The sequence below is a fragment of the Phoenix dactylifera genome, unplaced genomic scaffold (assembly GCF_009389715.1).
Source record: "Phoenix dactylifera cultivar Barhee BC4 unplaced genomic scaffold, palm_55x_up_171113_PBpolish2nd_filt_p 000228F, whole genome shotgun sequence".
In the NCBI taxonomy this organism is placed as follows: Eukaryota; Viridiplantae; Streptophyta; class Magnoliopsida; order Arecales; family Arecaceae; genus Phoenix; species Phoenix dactylifera.
In genome coordinates, this window is record NW_024067733.1 from 46,968 (window position 1) to 67,163 (window position 20,196).

General features: G+C 37.9%; 1 protein-coding gene across 5 annotated transcripts in view; it reads right to left on the bottom strand.

Annotated features, from left to right (window-relative positions):
* Positions 1-20,196, bottom strand: part of LOC103723626 — a 111,315-nt gene that overhangs the window by 36,927 nt on the left and 54,192 nt on the right. For all 5 annotated transcript variants that reach the window (XM_008814589.4, XM_039117452.1, XM_039117454.1 and 2 more), the window contains 8 exons: positions 12,758-12,883; positions 12,534-12,689; positions 11,492-12,112; positions 11,345-11,416; positions 10,554-11,018; positions 10,257-10,446; positions 9,427-10,177; positions 3,663-3,779 (listed from right to left, as the gene is read on the bottom strand). In XM_008814589.4, the coding sequence (XP_008812811.3) occupies positions 3,663-3,779; positions 9,427-10,177; positions 10,257-10,446; positions 10,554-11,018; positions 11,345-11,416; positions 11,492-12,112; positions 12,534-12,689; positions 12,758-12,883 (2,498 nt within the window). The remainder of the gene's footprint in view (positions 1-3,662; positions 3,780-9,426; positions 10,178-10,256; positions 10,447-10,553; positions 11,019-11,344; positions 11,417-11,491; positions 12,113-12,533; positions 12,690-12,757; positions 12,884-20,196) is intronic.

Here is a 20,196-nt window from a genome sequence, read left to right on the forward strand (position 1 = left end):
CCTCCTCATCAGTGAAAGGACCCATATGTGATTATAAATATATCTGCTAATGGTTTGGGTTGTCTCCACTGTCTGCTGGTTGGAAAGCAACAAGAAAATAAGACAATAAATGCAACTGTGCGAAAGATGACCTAAGGAGAAACGTAGTCGAGAAGAATGGAGTATTGTACGACCTTGGAGTCCACCTCGAAGGTTTGCGACAAAGTCTGCTGTACCGGTGGCGGCCCGGACCGGTACATACCGGTCAAAACCGGTCTCATACCATTTCTCCAACGATAAGCTACCGATACCGGATTCCATGCTGATCCGATACTGGTCCCAGGCTGGACCGGTACGTACCGGCCCGTACTGGTACGGGCCGATACAGTAGACCATGGTTTGAGGGTTATACTCCTCTTAGTGCTTTGAGGATTCAAATTTTTTTGGAGATTCAAAACCAAGACTGCCTGCACCGGCCTTAGAAACTACGAACCTTTGCTAAGAAGAGGGACATTAGCAAGTATTGCGAATTCCACAGAGATCAAGGGCACGACACAGATGAATGCTTTCAATTAAAAGATGAGATTGAAAGCCTCATCTGATGCGGATATCCTGGTCGATATGTGGGTGATCAATGAAGCTTAAGTCAAGATAGGCAAACCCCTAAAAGGCAAACAATAATCAGCCGCTCGTTGGGGTGATTACTGCTATCTCCGAAGGACTTGTTGTTCGCAGTTCAGTCCCTTCAATATGAAGGCAGCGATGGTCGAACTTTGTCGAGCTGGGAGCATCCATGCTGAGCAACCGAACACAAGAAGCTCATCCCCTAGCAATGGCTAGGTTCAAAATCAAGAAGAATCATAATTCTGAATGTTTGTATTTCTTACTACTAATCATTGAAAGAGTTGAGTTTTAATTTCTCCCTAGGACACCAAATAACCATAGGTCGTATCAATCCATGGAAGCTAACGACCTCAAGGGATCATTCCATCCAAAAAAATCCTAGCTCACCCTAGGAGGCATGGGCTCATTTAATTTTGGGTGGTTTATCCTCTTCTAAAGAGGATTAGGTGGACCTAATTATAAGCATTCTAATCTAATTAGGACCCATTAAGATTATGACTCGATTGAACTCTTTAATCCTAATTCAATTAGGAGTCATCTTATTTATTGGATCAAAATTAATTACGACTTAAGGAATCCTAACCCAATTAGGATTCATATAATTTTAGTCCTAATCTAATTAGAACTTTAGAAATCCTATTCTAAGTAGGACTCTAATTTAATTTAAAGTCCCAATCCAATTAGGACTCTAGGAATCCTACTCCAAGTAAGACTCTAGGAATCCTACTCCAAGTAGGACTCGTATTTAATATGATCAAGCCTAATTAATTAAGTTCAATTGATTCAATTAAATTACAATCTAATTGCAATTATTCCTTCTTCAACTCACTAACTATTAGTGGGTTAGACCAATTATCAATCAAATCGATAATTATGAATTATTTGTGATTTCAAATCACAATTCAACTATCAGATCGGTCAATACCTGTAATGTGTGTGACCCCATAGATTCTATTCTGTCTGGTAGTGAGATATATATTGTGATCTCTATCACAATATTATTGAAAACTTCTTTCAATGGGTTGAAACAATTCCAACTCAACTCACCAGGGATCATCGATCATCAAGATGGTCCCTGTGAGTCTCACCATCCACCAGTGACACCTAGCAGCATGTAGTGGCAACCCAGCAGAAGAAAATGATGAACCTCTAGGTGCAATTATCGTATAATACAGTCCTTCTATCGTGGATCCCTACAGGACGGAGGTCATGGATAACTCGTCAAACCCCATCGTATGTCATATATCAAAATTTATTCGACTTAAGTTCAAAAGTGGAAAACTCTTTCTCCACTGTACGTACTGTCCAAGCCGAGGTCTTATGAACACAGTCTGATAAATCACATGGGATCACCCTTTATCTACCAAGGTCGATAGATTTTTTATTGGTGCATACCCTACTCCTATAGTGAACCTACTGCAATCAATCTCACCACAAGGACCCAAATGTCTAGAGACCATATATCGTGCAGTCAAACTACAGTAACCTCACTGTGAATAGCCGAAGCACTGCAGGTCAAAGGACCAGTCATACTACTGCAATATCAAGCAAGTCACTGACGAGTGGATAGACATCCAAGTGACTTTTTATTTTGGTCACGCTCAGTACCCTTATTCTCTAACAAGCACCTGTACTATCACTTCAGTGTTCCTACACTGTGGACTCGAGTCTCGTCCATCCATGTGAAAAGCGATCTATGCACTGATCTCATTGGATGAATCACCGTCCTCGTGATGATCTATCGATTAGAAGCATTTAGAAATTAATCACCAATGACACATAGCTCAAATTCTCAACTCTTGAGAATATGCATCTTATTAATTCCTTGGACGATTCAAAGACATACATAATATGAATGAAAAAGTTGCACATTTATTATTCAATAATAATAAAGTCAAGTACAAAACTATGTCCCAGAATTAATGTGTCAGGATTGGCTTCTAGGGCATTAATCTAACAGGTAGAGCGTTAGGACTCATCCTTCGGAGGAGCATCAACCGAGTTATTATCCTCTTTAAAGCAGCAAAGTCTGGCAAGGTGGTTACTTCCTTCGCCTGAACCAATAAATGATGTGGCAATAAATGATCAATATGATGTGGCACAATCCAATTCATCTTGCTCATCATTCATGTGGCGGCCCAAATGCCCTCAGAAATAAAAAGCATTCTTAGTCGGGCCTCCCAAGATAACTTGGCAACAAGGATGAATAGATTGAAAGCAGCCGACCTACAGAGATGAAGTCTCTCAGCTAAATCCGGCTACCAACCCAAACCGAACAAAACTTCGCAATAAAGGTAACCTGGTCCTTTCACTTAGCCACACATGTGGCTTCAGCAATTCCATCACGTGTTAAGGGGTTGCGGCACGTCCCTATGTTGTCACACTATGTCAACAGTTTGTTACGACACAACTCCAAGTTTGTTGTGATACGATCCGCTGAAAATGAGGGATCCTAGTTATAAAAAGGCCCAAAAGATCCTCCATAGAAAGTGAATGCTCTACTACTCTAGTACCGGCATTATTATCCTTTTTCTTATTCTCCCTTGCTTCCCATTAGGAAATCCTCTCTAACTTAAGTATTGGAGGGCCCAGCTAGAGCCAATCCAGCGAGCTCTTTGACCCTAGTCTATTACCTTGCAGGTCCATGGAGAAGGTCCACAATGGTGTCCTAGGATCGGCAGCAACAGTAATGATAATTAATCATAGATGAACAAAAATAAAAATTTGTAGCACTATTAAGATTGTCCAATTTTCAAGAGTTCACTATTTTTGTTTTAGTAGCAACTTCATAACATGCTTCTGCTGATACTAAAAGGCACCTCATTTCCCGGTGTAAGCTTAAACCTGATAGAAACTAATATTCAAATGTTGGGAAAACATTAGCATAAACAAGTATACTATACTCAAGAAATTTACAAAATGAAAAGAAAAGGAACCAAAAACCCTCTACCAAAGACATCCATGAACAACTAAAGTATGAAAAATCTTGTTTACCGTATTGAAAAGAAATATCCAACAGAAAATAGATTATGTTCTACTAGAGAGAAATAGATAATAACCTTGTTGTGTCAGACCAGTGAAGATGAGAATGTTGTCCAACACCCAAATGATGAAGCATTTTAGTTCCTTTCTGTCTATAGTACAAATCCTTGTTGCATGCATTACAAATAATATATCTGCAAAAGATGAAAAATCCATGTTAATAGATGCATGTTAAGCTAGTATAAATGCATTACAAACGACATATCAGCAGAAGATGAAAAATCCTAACCTAGTCCAAACACGTTACAAACAACCTATCTGCAGAAGAAAAAAAGTCTATGTTAACAGATGTTTGTTAAGCTAGTCTAAACTAAGGACTTAAATGTTGCAAAGTACCAGCTGGTAAGTATTGTACCACATGAAGGCCAGTATGAGAAAGGCCTTTATGCCCCTGAAAGAGCAGAACCAAGCCCAACAACCTATAATGGGTTGAATTTGGACCATTGAACATGTATCGCCCACCAACCAGACCAATATGACCCATGCCAATGTCACCAGGACGATCACTTAATTGTTCTTTTAGCTTGTCCTACACCATTTCAAGACCAGACCAAGCTAAGGGAGAAGCAGGGAGCTATCAAAATTCATTTCCTATGAGATTCAAGCAAGAATCATCAAGTTTTTGATCTAGAATGGCATTCCAGCAAAGTAATGACCTCTCCAACCCATTTTAATTTCTTAGAAAATTAAAAAATAAACTAGTGTTAAAATTAGAAAAGTTAGGGGGCTTTATAATGTTGATGGATTTCACAATCTTTGATCCCCAAATTCATGCTCAAAACAATATTTCAATCAAGGTTTGTCGAACCGGGTGAGCCGCCCAGATGGAGGACCAGGTCGGTTCACCTAGTTTTTTTGAAACCGGCTCTAAACTGGCAGGAACCAGCTCTGAACCGATCGGAATCGGCCGAAACAAAAAGGAACCAGTCACAAATCGCACGGACTCGGTCCGAACCATCCGGGTCCGTGCAGAACAGGTGCAAACTGTCTGGCTCGCACCGAATCGGACCGGTCAAAACAGGTCCCCCTCCCCACTTTTCCTTTCATTTTAAACATAAGTTTGGAAGGCTTGAGAACCCAACCGATCCTAACAGCACTCCCCACAGCAAAAAATATGCTGATTTCAACCCTAAATAAGATATGCTCTCTCCCCTATCTTACTTCCTCTCTCTTTTTTGGACACCAAAAAATATCTTGAAATTTGAAAAATAATAGAAGATCATACCAGAATTTTTGATTTTGGCATAATTTCATGACAAGTTGTAGATCTATGGATGATCCACAGCATCACATAAAAATTTTTAATTTTTGGATAATAAATAATTTTTAAAATTTAAAAATACATTGTTGGATTAAAAAATAAAAAATAAAATAAAATTCAAAAAAAACTGTAAAATTAGAAGTATATTTATGGGCATGCAAGCTACTCTCCAGTTAAATTTGATATCCATTTATTCAAGTTTTGATGCGAGCATTCGCATAGTGGCCTAGGCCTAAACTTTAAAAAAATTGAGATAAGTAGCCTTTGATGCATGCCCGAGAGCCTAAAAAGATATATGTAACAACTATGGTAGGATCCTACAAGGAACTGAGCTCAAATTTTTAAAATTTATATTTAAAAACTATCATTTAATTTAGAAAATGATTAAAAATATATAATTAATATAAAAAATTATGAAAAATTAGTAGTACGTAATACATATTTCAGAAGTATTTTCTAAAGTAAAAAATATATTTTTCTAAATTTATGGTATTCAAACATATTTTTTAATTTAGAAAATATTAAAAATATATAAATATATAAATAAAATTAGTAACTATGTATTAGATAAATCAGATGTATTTTTAAAAAATATTATCTTAATCACAATGAAATTTTGTTATTTTTATATAATTGATAAACGAGCATACTTGACAAAACCTGCAGCAATGAAATCATAAAAGAAAAAGGAGCCAGAGCGTGACATTGGTTAGATTCATAGGCAAATGCTCTCAGGTCAACACTGGAAGAGCAATTAATGCACCACAAAGTTCAAGAGAGAAGGGGTAACGAGATTGAAGCAGCACTTAGCTAGTGGTTATCCTAACATATTTATGTGCTGGAAATGCCCACAGAAGGTTCGACAGCAGATAAAAGGCACTTCACTAATTTCAAAGCAATGAAGGAAAGGTTTGCCAAAAAGGTGGATGTGGACCGCCGAGCAGCAGAGCCACCTTTCTATTACTATAGAGAGTCAAAGGCATCCGGTCTAGATGACGAGGCACAAATTCAGATTTTCAATTAGGCGAGCCTAGATAATCAATGGCAATAAGATGAGGTGGCCAGGCATAAGACTCTATTTGGGCTCTTATGCTACGAGTCAGGCACTGGTTCTGCAAGCAGCAGGGTAGATCCAAAGTTCAGGAGAACCTCCTCAATTAAGGAGGCTGTCAGCAAAGGTGGTAGCCATATTACATTGACTGTCGATAGCAGAAAGATGTCCTCCAAGGAGATTCCACCAGGAGCCACCATTCATGATTTAGATCCACATACCTTCTCTAGCAAGAATTCGAAGCAGCGGACGATTGACATAATACTAAAGAAGGATAAGAATGATATGTGGCGAGCTATTAAATCCTGATTTCGCTTTAACTATATACTAGCGAATGCGGCACACAATACATACTATAGGTCTGCCATTGCCTCTATATTGCCGGTCCAGGTGTAGATCCTTCAGAACCAAAGAACTACAGTAAGCTTCTTGACAATAATAAGGAGCTACAGAAGTGAATTGCCTCATACAAGAGCAAGTGGTCCACGTATGGACTAACAGTGATGTATAATGGTTGGATCGGTACTACCAAGCGCAGCATCGTCAATTTCTTGACATATTGTGATACGAAGACTTTCTACAATAAGTAGGGTAAAAATAGGTCGGGTCAGACTGGATCATGAGTGACCCCGACCCAACCTGATTCCTTATTCAGGACCTAATTTTGGACCCAGACCCAACCCAATAGAAGATTAGGTCCAGGCGGGTCGGGTCCACGGCCATAATTTTTGACCTAATGAATCATTCAGGTCGAATTGGGTCTGTATAACCCAGTCCCAACCCATAAAATTTGGATCCGAGTCGGATCCATGTCGGGTCTGGTTTGGATTCGGGTCCGGATAAGGATAAAAGCCAATACTCTAATGACTTTACTTACACCGCAAATATTTATTTTGCTGAAATCAGTAGCTTGGTCCTATTCCCTTCCAAGTTGTTTACAGCTTTAGGCGCCTCCTTTCTCTTTTGAGATGGAATCACAGGCTGTGTCGGCGGCACCATCTCGAACCGGACGGTTCCGGCCGTTCCGAGCCATAATGGTGGCTCACCGATATAGTTCCGACAATGTAAATGAGACCTGTTACCAGAGTCAGAGAAGGACAGAGAGCGAGCGGGAGAGGAAGGGAGGGAAGGATAGCGAACGCCGGCGGAGTGCCCGCGAAGCCCAACGGAGGCCGCGGGGGGGCCGGCAGAAGCCACGGCAGGCGAGGCCGCCCCTATTTTGAATGACCGCAGCACGGCCTTGCCTACCGCGGCCTCCACCGGCCCCCCACGGCATCCGCCGACCCTCCATCGGCGTCCGCCAGCCTCCCTTTCTCCCCATTCTCTCTCTTCCTCTCTTCCATGGTACAATTGACTCCGCCGGTACAAGCCTGAAGTAGCCCGTACCGACATATCCCACCGGAGAACCGGTACGGTGCCCGATATCGGTTTCTCCGACCTTTATCGCAGCCATCTTTCATATGCTTTGTTTTATTGAGCGTTCTTCCTCCATCCACCTTAATTTAGGCTTGCTCATCATCTTAACTCTTCTTGACGCTTTAGCACCCTTTCTCTTATCCCTTATTTCAGCATCAAATGTGATGATCATCCACGACCAGGTCCCTCCATCCCTTCTACGAGTGAGTTATCATTCTTTTGTGATGTGACCTCATATGTTTAGTGTTTCCGTTTTCGTGGTGATCTTCGATGGTTTTCAAACCCATAACTAGGAGAATATAATTTCTCCCTTGGGAAATAGGCATCAGAAAACGGTATGAAAAGGAATCTAATCTAGTTGGTGCTTAGAATTATTAGTTGCCGACATGAAAACATGGAGGCATCAATGATGTCATAGAGTTAATAGTTGTATTAACAGGAAAATTGCTTCGACAATATGAGATGGGAAATACCATGGATAGGCTACTGAAAACTAGAGAGTTCACTATAATTTTAAGATCATTTTTTTTAAAGTAGAGAAATAGAGAGGAAATGCAATGATCTATGCCATTCAAAGGAGTGGAGATGTCAACCAGCTAGGTTTACGATTCTAACAATTCTAACTATCGATTTGTATACATTTTCTTCTTAGAGTAAGCAAATTCCAATTTGGTTCAATTTAAATAAGCGGGATAGCATCGTGATGCTGCTAACTCCTAAAGATCGTACTCCTTTTGAAAAAAATAGGCTCCCATTGTTAAAACATCTTCTCAGTTATATGTTGTTAGCTATTTTCTCCTAAATTTTAGCTCCAAGCAATGGAAGTCAACATATGCCTGGTTGATAATGATTTTAAGAGTGTAGTAGCATGTATCGCTGCATTCCATGTTGCAAGTAACCAGCGCGGCGGCTGGCCTATGCCCCTGCAACCCGCAGGCCCAAAATAATTTAGTGGGTTCGGGTCCAGTCGGGTCGTAGGTTTGGAAAATTCAAAATTGTCCAAATTTTAAATGGATTGGGTCGGGTCAGGTCGGGTCCGAAATTAGAAAATCCAGACTCGACCCCAAAAATGGAACGGGCCCAATTTCAAAGGCCAAATCAGGCCATACCAGCGGTGCGTAAATCATGTCAAAGTAAATTGATCAATACCATCTGCTGATATGATTTGTGATACAGCATGTATCGTACCCACATTTGGTCAAAACAGGCATTAGAAATGAACTAGAAATATTCAATAGCCAAGAAAAAAGAGTTTGATTTAGAATGGCATGAAGAAATTAAAACAAAGTACATGAAAAAGTAAAATGACCAGCAATGGATCAAGGTGCTTATCCGTGAACATAGAGCTCCTGATGCCTCCCTATGTAAGGAGCTACCAGCATTGGCAACCTTGAATATATAATGACCCTTCAGCTCGCAACCATCACCTCTATGTGCACGGCAACGGCAAGTAGTGGAACTAGTACTCTAAGTCTTTAGGTTGGTGATGAAAGGAAGAAATGAATTGGAAAAGGAGGGAAAAATCTTAGTGGGAAAGAAAAAAGAAGGAAACACCAATGGTCTTTTGTGCTGGTATTTCAATCACAAAAGTAATCCTAATATAGATCCACATATTATTATGTCTTTATGCCTCAAACAGTCTGGATACAGATTTTCTCCATCCAACCTCACCTCTCGCAATGTGCCCGAGAAACATCTCAACAGCCCTCCAGCATTAAAATACCACTAACTCCTTCATGAAATATAAGAACGAAAAGAAAAGACAATGAAAATTTGAAGCTTTAGGAATTTGAGATTTATATTTCTCTTCACTCCAAGTTGCCCACCAACATCCATTAGATTCTATTCATCTATTTCTGTAATTATGATAGCACAGCAACTCTTAAGTTACTTGATATTTTGAACCATGTTTAGCTTAATAGAACATCTTCTAAGAATATCGAAGCAACCATTTAATTTGAGAGATAAAAAAAATTGTATACAAGTAAAAATTTATCAAAATTATTGTCATCTCAGCATTATCAATTGTCCTAAATATTACTTCAAAAATTACCTTGGTTGGAAAGTAATAGCCCTCGTCCTCCCTGATAGTTCTCCAGCAACTGGTATTGATATAGAAGAAATTAGGAACGCACCAGAGGCATCTGGTCGAGGGATAGTCACATTAGTTGAACCACTTGCTGGGACAAGAGGGAATGAATTTGACCAAACTGGTCTATTGCTATTTTCAGGTTTGCTCTGAGGTAAAGATGCACTCAATTTAACTGAAAGTTCAGTAGCAGGAATATGACCACAAGGAGCATACATATATGCCTTTGCCCTTCTGTTCTCTACATTTTGCACATAGGCAGCACCATCTTCAATCTTTCTTGATGAATAAATTCCATTGTCAGTCAAACTGTAGTGAGAAGCTCCTGTAGCATCTGTAGAATTCCCATAAGAAAGTTTAGATGGGAAATGACTGTTTAAAGGCCTATATGAGTGCATCTTGTAATTCTCTTGTGCAGATATAGCAAAGTTTTTTGATGAGTCTACAGATTTATTAATATCCACACGAGCAGAAGATGATTCCATCTCAGAAGATAGAAGGGCAAGGCCATGCTCCTCAGATGAAAGTTGTCTATGCCCAACCACATGGTAATTTGAAGGAATAACAGAGGCACCTCCATTTCTTTCATGGATACTATCTACAACTGTAAGCAACAAACCCGTGCAATTATACAGCAAATATGGAACAGATAGGCACATCTCCCGTGCACCACAGAATGCATCCATAGACTTGTCTAGTGTCACAGATGTAGGACCTAAAATGATAAACAAGATGTTAGCCCTTCTTATAAACGTTGAATTCTATGAACTTAAACAACATGTGGAGAAGCTTACCGCTACAAGTATTATTAGAATAGAAGGTCAGAGTCTCAGACACACAGAATTTGGAGCCATTTAACTTGGTCATAGCAGAAAATGACTCTGCACGAGGAAATTTGGAGCTGATAGGCCTGAATCCTAGTATAGAAAATGTGATTCCCAGATCATGTGCTGAATCAACAAGGAAAACAGAAGCAGTATCTACCTGAAAATTGCACGATAAATCAAGAATTAGACATCAAAAATAAAATTCACAAGCTTCTGGAACCAAAGTAGTTGTTAAAATTATTTAGCAATGAGCCGAGAGCAAACCTCTGAAAGGGAAATGGAATGTGTATTTCCACCGCTATCCACCGTCAATGATAAGCATGTGGGAAGATAGCTTTTCACCAACAAAGGAGTTGTCAACCTCACACGGCGTATAAAACGTTTCTTTGTAAAATTTGACTCAAATACTCTTTGACCATTATCTTTTACAGTTGGTTGCTCAGTCCCACGAACATTAAGTGACGAGCATTTTCTTGCAGCACCCGATGGAGACAAGCTATAATCTTGAATTGAAATGCAACAACGAAATGGATCACTGCTAGGATGTGAAGGATAGCACACAAATGATCTCATGAACCCAAGCCTATTTTCCTGTGAAAGTATATTTGATAGTGAATGTGCTTCACTCCACAAATAAGGAATGCCAACTGGATGCCACCTAATATGACCTGCCTCAGCCAAATGCAGTGGCAATGGAATCTCTTGGCCTGGAAGTATCGGTCCAAGGATCTGAACCATCCAAGAAGAAAAATAAGCTGAAGATTGGGAGAAAATAATATTTTTCCTTAACAGGCTCTGGAAGCAGGGAAAAGTTGGAAATAGAAATTCCAATACAATTATCTAAAATCACAGATTTAAGTGGAGAAGTCACTAAGTTAAGAAGACATAAAAATGTTCAGAGAACTGCTCAAAATGTACGGCATAAGAATAACAGCTACCTCTCCATTAAATTGTTTTGATATTTTTAAGAATGGTCACAAAAGAAATATGAAGAACAATATCTCTTGATAACCAAGCCTAGTATTATCTGAAAGGTTACAAAATCACATGTATACCTCTGAGGAAACACCAAATGGGATATCAAATCGTAGCTCTAGGGGCACTGATGTTGCATTGAAAAGTACAACCTGTTAAAAACAGGCATGAGGGCTCTGTCAGGAATACTGATAACAAATAACATGCTTCAAAAATCAAATACTTACAGTGGAATACAATCGTATCATCTTGCTATAATGCTGCATAGAAACCTCAAAGACCACAGGAACAACTAATCCATTGTTCTGATCACTTCTATATCGTTCGTCATTTTTTCGACCATGTTCTGGGATATCACTATCTCTGTCTACTTCTGTAAATGCAGGCTGCTTACTTTTAGAGAAATTTACCTCGAAGTAGCTAATGCCCACAAGGTCCATCGACATTGGTTTGGAAGGACCAGAAGTTCCATCAAATTGAATGGAGATCATATGATGTGCCACAGCACTCATCTTTTTTTCGATAAGTCTTTCGGAGGAATAAGTCCTATGTTGAAAAAAATGTTCATCAAGAGTTGGTTCAACATAAATTGGAAGTGAAAAACCTGGTTGAACAGTATTTCTGTCTTTATTTGAGAAGCCTCCAGCATTTCCTGCATTAACAGGACCTCGGAACAACTCGAATGTTAATGGCAAGGACGTATCATTGCAGAGAATGTAAGGGGCATATCTTCTGGTATGTATTTCATCAGTGTTTTTAAATCCATTGATTTCCTGATTTCCTTGAAACTCATCTGGTTCATTCTGATTCAAAGCATTCTTGATCATTTGATTTAATCTGAAAATGGCCTGCAAGAAGATAGAAAATTAGTAAAAAAGATGAACAAGAACAGAGAGATAAATACTTTAGCTGTGGTTACTTAGTTGTAGGTTCCAACCACAAGGCAAGAAAGAAACATGTCATGGCAAATTCTTCTCGGAGATCCTAGGTATCCGTGCCATAACAGGAACAAAATGTATTGCAGTACAGCACTATACATTTCATGGCCTTTTGGATAAGATAAAGTTTTGCAGTAATGCACTGTCAGTTCATAAAAATTACAGAGATGTTTCTCTATTTTTTATGTAGAACTACACATTTCAGAAAGTTTGTGCTTCACATCCGTCAATAATAAACAACCACTTGAGAATCAATAGCATGTACGTCTCAAGCTTTTATGAAGTAATCAAAAGCAAAAATGAATAGTTTGAAAGAGTCACAAAATTATACCTCAATCAGAGGTTCTGTTATGTTCAAATTAAGCTGATCTGTTGATTTCAGATATACATCTGTAGTTGTAGATGCATCCAGGAGGGCATGCCCTGCATGTTTTCTTATTAATTTTACTTGAAAGCTCCATGGCTCTATAAAAGGTTCCCACATAACCTGCAAATATTGAGTTTTTGTCAAGAGTGCAGAAAAAGAGTGAAACTTTAGCATAACTCACAATATACCTTGTCGATGTTATTGTAGTTAACTAAGAGATCTGCATCAGCTAAACCTTCCAAGACATCTTCTGTTCTTGTGAATTCAACTAGTATGTTCTTCATCAAAGTCTCTAGGATTGGTCCATGACAGCACTGTAGAACAAGAAATGAGTAGCTTAGTTCAAAAGCTGAAGACACTACTATTTAGCAAGTGCATTTGTGCATAATCCATAGATATCATCATGGCAAACATATCTAATATATCGAACATAAAGGCTTTGCAGTATCTGCATTCTGCATATCAAAAGCTTATTGCCACATAACCGTTCCAAGCTCTTAACTTCATACAGTCCATTGGTATTCCAGACCACAAGGACAAGATCAAGATTTTCACCTGTATGAGCGATCCAAGAACAAAAAATTGTACAGGATGCATTACCTAGTTAATAACAAACATAGAAAAGATGTACACAGACAAGTATAAATAAATTAACTTGAGACGGATGCATGGTTATCTTATACTAACCAAAAGTCAAACATACGGTAGTGATGAAACATTCAATGCAGCAACTAGATATAAAAATAAAAAAAATACCATTATACTTTGAAGTGAATGGAAATGAAAATATAAAAAAAAAAAAAAATACCATTATACTTTGAAGTGAATGGAAATGAAAACTAGAGGAACTTCTGGTTAAATTATTCTATGTTGTATAAACCCATTTTAAACATGCCACCATATTATATAGCCTACCACATGTATAACCAAGAAAGCTTTTTAGCACCAGGGGCACACAATAACAAAGAAAACTATGCTTCTAGCTTCCGGTAACAAAATTCCCTCTTTGAGTTGCTAATTTGCTTCATACTTTAGCATCAAACAATTTCAGTTAAATTCTAGTTCAGCTTAAGTAGAGCACTTGACCGAACCAATTGGGAACCTGTACTTGGTAGACCCCCTGTACTGACACTACGTACTGCACTAGCACATCCTACTAGCTCTAAGTATGCCCATATCAACTAGGCACTGGCACAAGCCAATACAATGTACGATCCAAGCTACTATAATCATGCTCAAGGAAACAAAGAAACACGGTGAGGAAAGAAAAGGTGAAGTCAATGATAAAGGACTCTCCTATTTTCATTACTTCATTCTCACCAATGCCACCATTGCAGTATCATTTCACTCCATCCACCTTTCTCGTTCTCCTTCCTGCTTTTGACAAGTGGGAGAATCCAACCCCAACTCCTGCCCTTTCCCTCTCAGCCTCTTCCTCTTCTTTCCTTTTAATATTTAGCCAAGTGCAATAATTTGGCAATATGTTAACAAACTCATAGGTGAAAGGACCCAAATTATTAACACATTCCACGAATATCTTATGTTTCTGATGCATGTCGCATGGGCACATATCTCCACCAAGATTATTCTTTAGTTTTAGCTTTCTCAGGTCAGGACATGTTCAAGTACTGCTGATCTGCAGTGGAGTCAATCTTTCATGTTCCCTCCACATTCTCCTTACAAATTATTCTTCTCAATTAACTTTCCCTGTTTTCACTCCTCTTATTCCAGCACTATTTTTCATATTCTCACTTTTGCTTTTCTCTTGTTCTTCAATATTATTACCACTTTCTTTGGTTCCTACTAGCTAACCACACACATGCAAATTAGATTATATTTAAATTATATTTTATGTAAATACAAAAGAGAATAGAAGGATTTAACTTATATTTTTTCCTAATGTTCTCACCCTTGAAAAGAGGGATCAGATTCAATTCGGGATTGAATTAGAGAGGAATAAAAGGTTCCAGCAACTTGCTTACCAAAAACAGGGATTAGAATCCAGCTGTTTTCTCTTTCCTTTTTCTAAGAGTCAAAATTTGGTTTTTTCCCCTCTGTAAATTAGTGAAATTTAAGCAGCTGTAATTATTTAAATAGGAATTAGAATTTTAAATAGGAACAAGTTATGTACTATAGGTAAAGTGAAAGGGCATTTTCAGTAGAACAAATGACAGAGAATCAGAACGCAACCTTCTCCAAATCCTAAACTTTTGATTTTAATGTTTTTTAATATAATATAGATACAATCAACTGTCGAACATAACAGATCTGAAGCTATTAAGAATTTGAGTCTAAATTAAAAAAAATAAATTTATCTTGTTCTTTCATTTTTACTGTTCCACAAAAAATCACCAGTCTAAACCCCATATTTCTTGCACGCTCAAACCATAACATGTACCAATCAGTGTTACATCTACCTATGATTTCCATAAGTTTCCTGATCAAATCTGACTTCAAACAGAGAGATGTAGAAAACCCTAATCCTTTTTTTCTAAACCAGCTTTAGGATTTACATCAAACTGGAAAAGAAAAGGCACCAAGTTGTATCACCACAATTTATAATGCTCGCAAACAATGTGATGAGTTAATTTGGACTATGGACAAACAAGGTGTTGCCCAATTCAATTTTTTTAAGGTACTATGCACTGCAACACAACAGCTGCCAAGAAATGAACCGTCTGAACAAATATTTAAGTTGGATATGTCAAACAGGAACCAAACAGATTGTGGATTTTATTATAAAGGATAAAATATCCACACAAAATGTTGAAGCATTAGTAATTTAAAGGGCCTATAGAAGTTCTCACAATCTTATTAAGACTCCACACTCATCATGCAGTAAAATACATATCTAAACAATTTGATCATGATTTCTTTTCATTGGTTAATTGATGACCGGACACTCAGTTTTGTTTGATGTATATCTGTTGTTCCATACCCTTTAAACATTATCAGCTTATTACATATCCAGGGTGAGGGTAAAAAGGAATATGTATCAATCAAAGTATGTCTCCCAGCCTCACATGCAAAAGCTGAACCATGCAAGGATGTTTGTATTATATACAGCATGAACACTTCATATTAATATATGGTATTTTCAATCGAGGATATATAGGTGATTAAGAATTGAATTGATGTCAAAGATGACTTTTTTCACATAGGGCAACTAATTGCCTACCAATCAATAATAAAGCTTTAATATGTATATGAGGATGATAGTGTTATTTTGATGATTAACACAACCATTGAGGAAATATCTAATTAAGTATTACAAGTTAACGTGATACATCACTACTAAGTTCGACACTCTCGATACATTAGAAGAATGAGATCAAGATGTCTTTCAATGATTAATAATGAGATAAAATTTGTAATAGAAAAGGGATAGAGAATTCTAAATTCTAATTCTGCAAAATTTCAAGTGAAATGTACACTTAAGGGTAAAATAGTAATTTTCATTGTTAAGAGTATGTAGCACTACCATGGCATACATTCAAAATTGCTTGAAATATATTTCATTGATTGTATGGATGAATCTAACCTTAAGATGCAGCAAAGTGTGGAAAAAGTCGACCCCAACATAGGTGGAGTCGACCCTGGCACATCATGGAACCATCAGGCACACCTCTGCGAAAATGGCACGGATGAACAGTAGTGGAGTCGACCCCAAGTATGCTTGAGGCGACCCCAGGAGCGGAGCCGACCCCAAAGAACCTTGAGTCGACCCTAGCTTCAAGCCTCAAGAAAATAAGTCTCTGAAATTTACTGAGAGGGCCGACCCCAACTTTTCTTGAGCCAACCCCAAATAGAGCCGACCCCAGGAATGCCTGAGTCGACCCCAACTGAACATGAGTCGACCTCAAGGCTATGTCGTTCAAAACTGTGTCTCTGAAATCCCTGAGAGGGTCGACCCCAATGGAACTTGAGTCGACCCCACTGTAGCTTGAGTCGACCCCAAAAAGAGTTGAGTCGACCCCAGTGAAAAACAGCTGAAATAAAAGGTTCTGTGATTCCTGAGAAGGCCGACCCCGCTGTAGCAGGAGTCGACCCTAGTGAAAGTTGGGTCGACCCCAGTGGAAGTTGAGTCGACTCCAAGTATGATGAACAGTGGTTTGAGTCGACCCTAGGAAAGTTTGGGTTGACCCAGCAAGGGCAGAAGCATAACGGCTAGTTCTGCAGAAGTACTTTTTGACCTCCCAACGGCTAGTAACGGATAGTTTTTCAAATCTAACCAATGGGGAGTAACCTAAACATGTAGGAAAGTATTTATAATGATACTATTCATCAGAATAAGTAATCCTTTGCATGAAAATCAAAGCTTACTCAAGAAAGACAAAGCCCTAGTATTCTTCATCGAGGTGCTTCATTCAAGAGTCAAAAGGATGTGGTTGAGCAGATCAAAAGAGGCATTAAGAGCTCCACCAACCCTTGAAGAGTGAAGCATTCCTTGACAAAGAAGAGAAGAGCCTTATCAAAGCGATAACTATATTCTAACTCTTCTTTGTAGCTTATAATTGTTATATCTGCTCATCTAGGAGTTTCAACCTTCTTATTCTTAACAATCTTGTAAGGTTTGTTGATGAGCCCGTAAAACCAACGGTGTAAGTTTGTTGGTGAACCCGTAAAACCAACGGTGAAGGTTTGTTGGTAAGCCCATAAAACCAACATAGGTTTTTGGTGATCCCGGAAAAACCAAAGTGTAAAGGTTTTTGGATTGTGAGCCCGGAAACAATCCAACTGTAATCCGCGGGATTATAGTGAACTCCCAAGGGATCGCTTGAGGAGTGGACGTAGGTGCATAGTAGAACACCGAACCATTATACTTCTTATGGTTTGTATTGTGTATTGTTCTAATTTCACTACTTGCACTTAATCTATATTAACTAAATCACTCACTCATCAATTAACATAATTAAGGAATCGAAAATCAAGAAAAACCAATTCACCCCCCCCCTCTTGGCTTGTCACCTTGGGCAACGAGTGGTATCAGAGCAAGGTGTTCTCATAGTATTTGTTGATCTTACGATCAAGAGTCAAAGATCATGACAACCCAAGTAAGATGTTCTATTAGCGAGGGACAATCCACAAATAAACCACCCTTGTTTAATGGCACTAATTATACTTATTGGAAAGCTAGGATGAGGATATTCATTCAAGCACGAGACTATGACTTGTGGAACATCATAACTAGGGGGCCACACACACCCACAGTTAGTATAGAGGGCACAATCATTCCTAAGCCTGAAATGGATTGGAATGAGAGTGATAGAAGACTTGCACAATTAAATGCTAAAGCAGTTAATGTACTTTACTGCTCACTAGATGTAAGTGAATTTAATAGAATATCCATATGCATCTCCGCGAAAGAAATTTTGGATAAACTAGAGGTCACACATGAAGGAACTAATCAAGTCAAAGAGTCAAAAATAAATATATTAGTACATAAGTATGAATTATTTAAAATGGAATCCACTGAGTCCATAACTGAAATGTTCACTCGATTCACTGAAATCATAAATGGACTAAAGAGTTTAGGAAAGTCTTATGCTAACTCTAAACTAGTGCGAAAAATTCTCAGATCTCTACCAAGAGTTTAGGAGGCCAAAATAACTACAATTCAAGAAGCAAAGGATCTCAATACACTGCAATTGGAAGAACTTCTAGGATCACTCATGACCTATGAGCTGACCATGAAACAAAACTCAGAAGAGGAGGTTAAAAAAAGGAAGACCATTGACTTGAAGTCTACAACTTCAAAGCAGGAAACTGAATCAGAGGAGTCCGATGATGAGGAGGAATATGATGAAGAAGAAATGGCAATACTTGCAAGAAAATTCAAAAAATTCATGAAAGGTAAAAAGAAATTCCATAAAAGAAAATCTTTCGTAAGAGGTAGTTCAAGCCGGGAAAAGGAAAAAGAAAAAAAAAAAAAAGAAGTGCCAATATGCTATGAGTGTAACAAGCCCGGGCACTTCAAGATAGATTGCCCGGAATTGAAATGGATGGTAAGAAAACTTAAAAAAAAGGAACCTCATGGCTGAATGGAGTGAAAGTGAGGAGTCAAGTTCGGAAGAGGAAAATCAACAAGAGACAGCCCAAATCTGCTACATGGCCAATGACGATGAGGTAGATTCTGAACTTGAATGTGATTTTTCACTAGAAGAGTTACATGATGCATTTTTAGAACTGATGGAAGAACACAAGAAGCTAATCAATAAAAATAAAGTTCTAAAAGATGAAAATCAATCTCTTATCAAAGATAAGCTGAAACTATCTAATGACTATGAAACATTAAGTAGGAGGTTCACAAATGAAACCAAAAATCTAATTGCTGAAAATGTCAAGCTAAAAGAAGATGCAGAAAAATACAAATCCTTAATGGACAAGTTTACACTTAGTTCAACTAAATTAAATATGATTCTTGATAGTCAAAAAGCTATATATGATAAGGCTGGTTTGTGATATAAAATAAATAGGAAGCAAAAATACTTAAAGAATATATTTATGAAAGCCAAAACTGAAAATATAACTTGTCATTGCTGCAATAAAGTAGGACACAAAGCATATGAATGCAATTTTAGAAAGCCTAGCTATAACAAATTGAGTGATAAGAGTAAGCTAAAGTCCAAGAAAATTTGGGTTCCAAAAGGAACATCAAGTACTAACCTTAAAAGACCCAACATGGTTTGGGTACCTAAAGCACATTCTTGACTTTGATTTCAGGAGTGTCTTACAGCTAATAAGAGAGATAAACGATAGTATCTAGATAGCGGCTGTTCAAGACACATGACAGGTGACATAGAACAATTTGTCACCTTGAAATTTAAGGAGGGTGGAGTGGTAACCTATGGAGACAATGGAAAAAGACTTATCATTGGAAAGGGTAAAATCTATATTACTCCATCCACATTTATAGAAAATGTTTTATTAGTTAATGGTCTGAAACATAACTTGCTTAGCATAAGTCAATTTTGTGATAAAGGTCTTAAAGTCACATTTGAAGCTTCAGTATGCGTAATTACAAATCCAAAAGATAATAGCATTGTACTTATGGGACATAGGCATGGAAATATTTATATAGTAGATCTTCATGATTTAGGCAAGAAAAATGGATTATGCTTAATTACTAATGAAGAAAGGAAAAGTGAAACAAGTTGGCTTTGGCACCGTAGACTAGGACATGCTAGTATGGACTTAATATCAAAACTAGTCAAGAAGAATCTGATAAAAGATGTGCCAAAATTAATCTTTGAAAAAGACAAAACCTGTGGACCATGCTCATTGGGAAAGCAAACAAAATCATCCTTCAAATCAAAGAATATAGTATCAACCACTAGGCCCTTTGAACTCATACACATGGATCTATTTAGGCCTATTAGAATTGCAAGTCTAGGAGGAAAAAAGTATGGACTAGTCATAGGAGATGATTTCTCAAGATATACATGGGTTTCATTTCTTGCACATAAGAATGAAGCATTTTCAGCATTCTTGAAATATTATTTAAAAAATCATAACTGAAAAGAAGCTCACCTTAATTGCAATTCGAAGTGATCATGGAACTAAATTTGAAAATCAACACTTTGAAGAATTTTATAATGAAAATGGTATCTCGCATCAATTTTCAGCA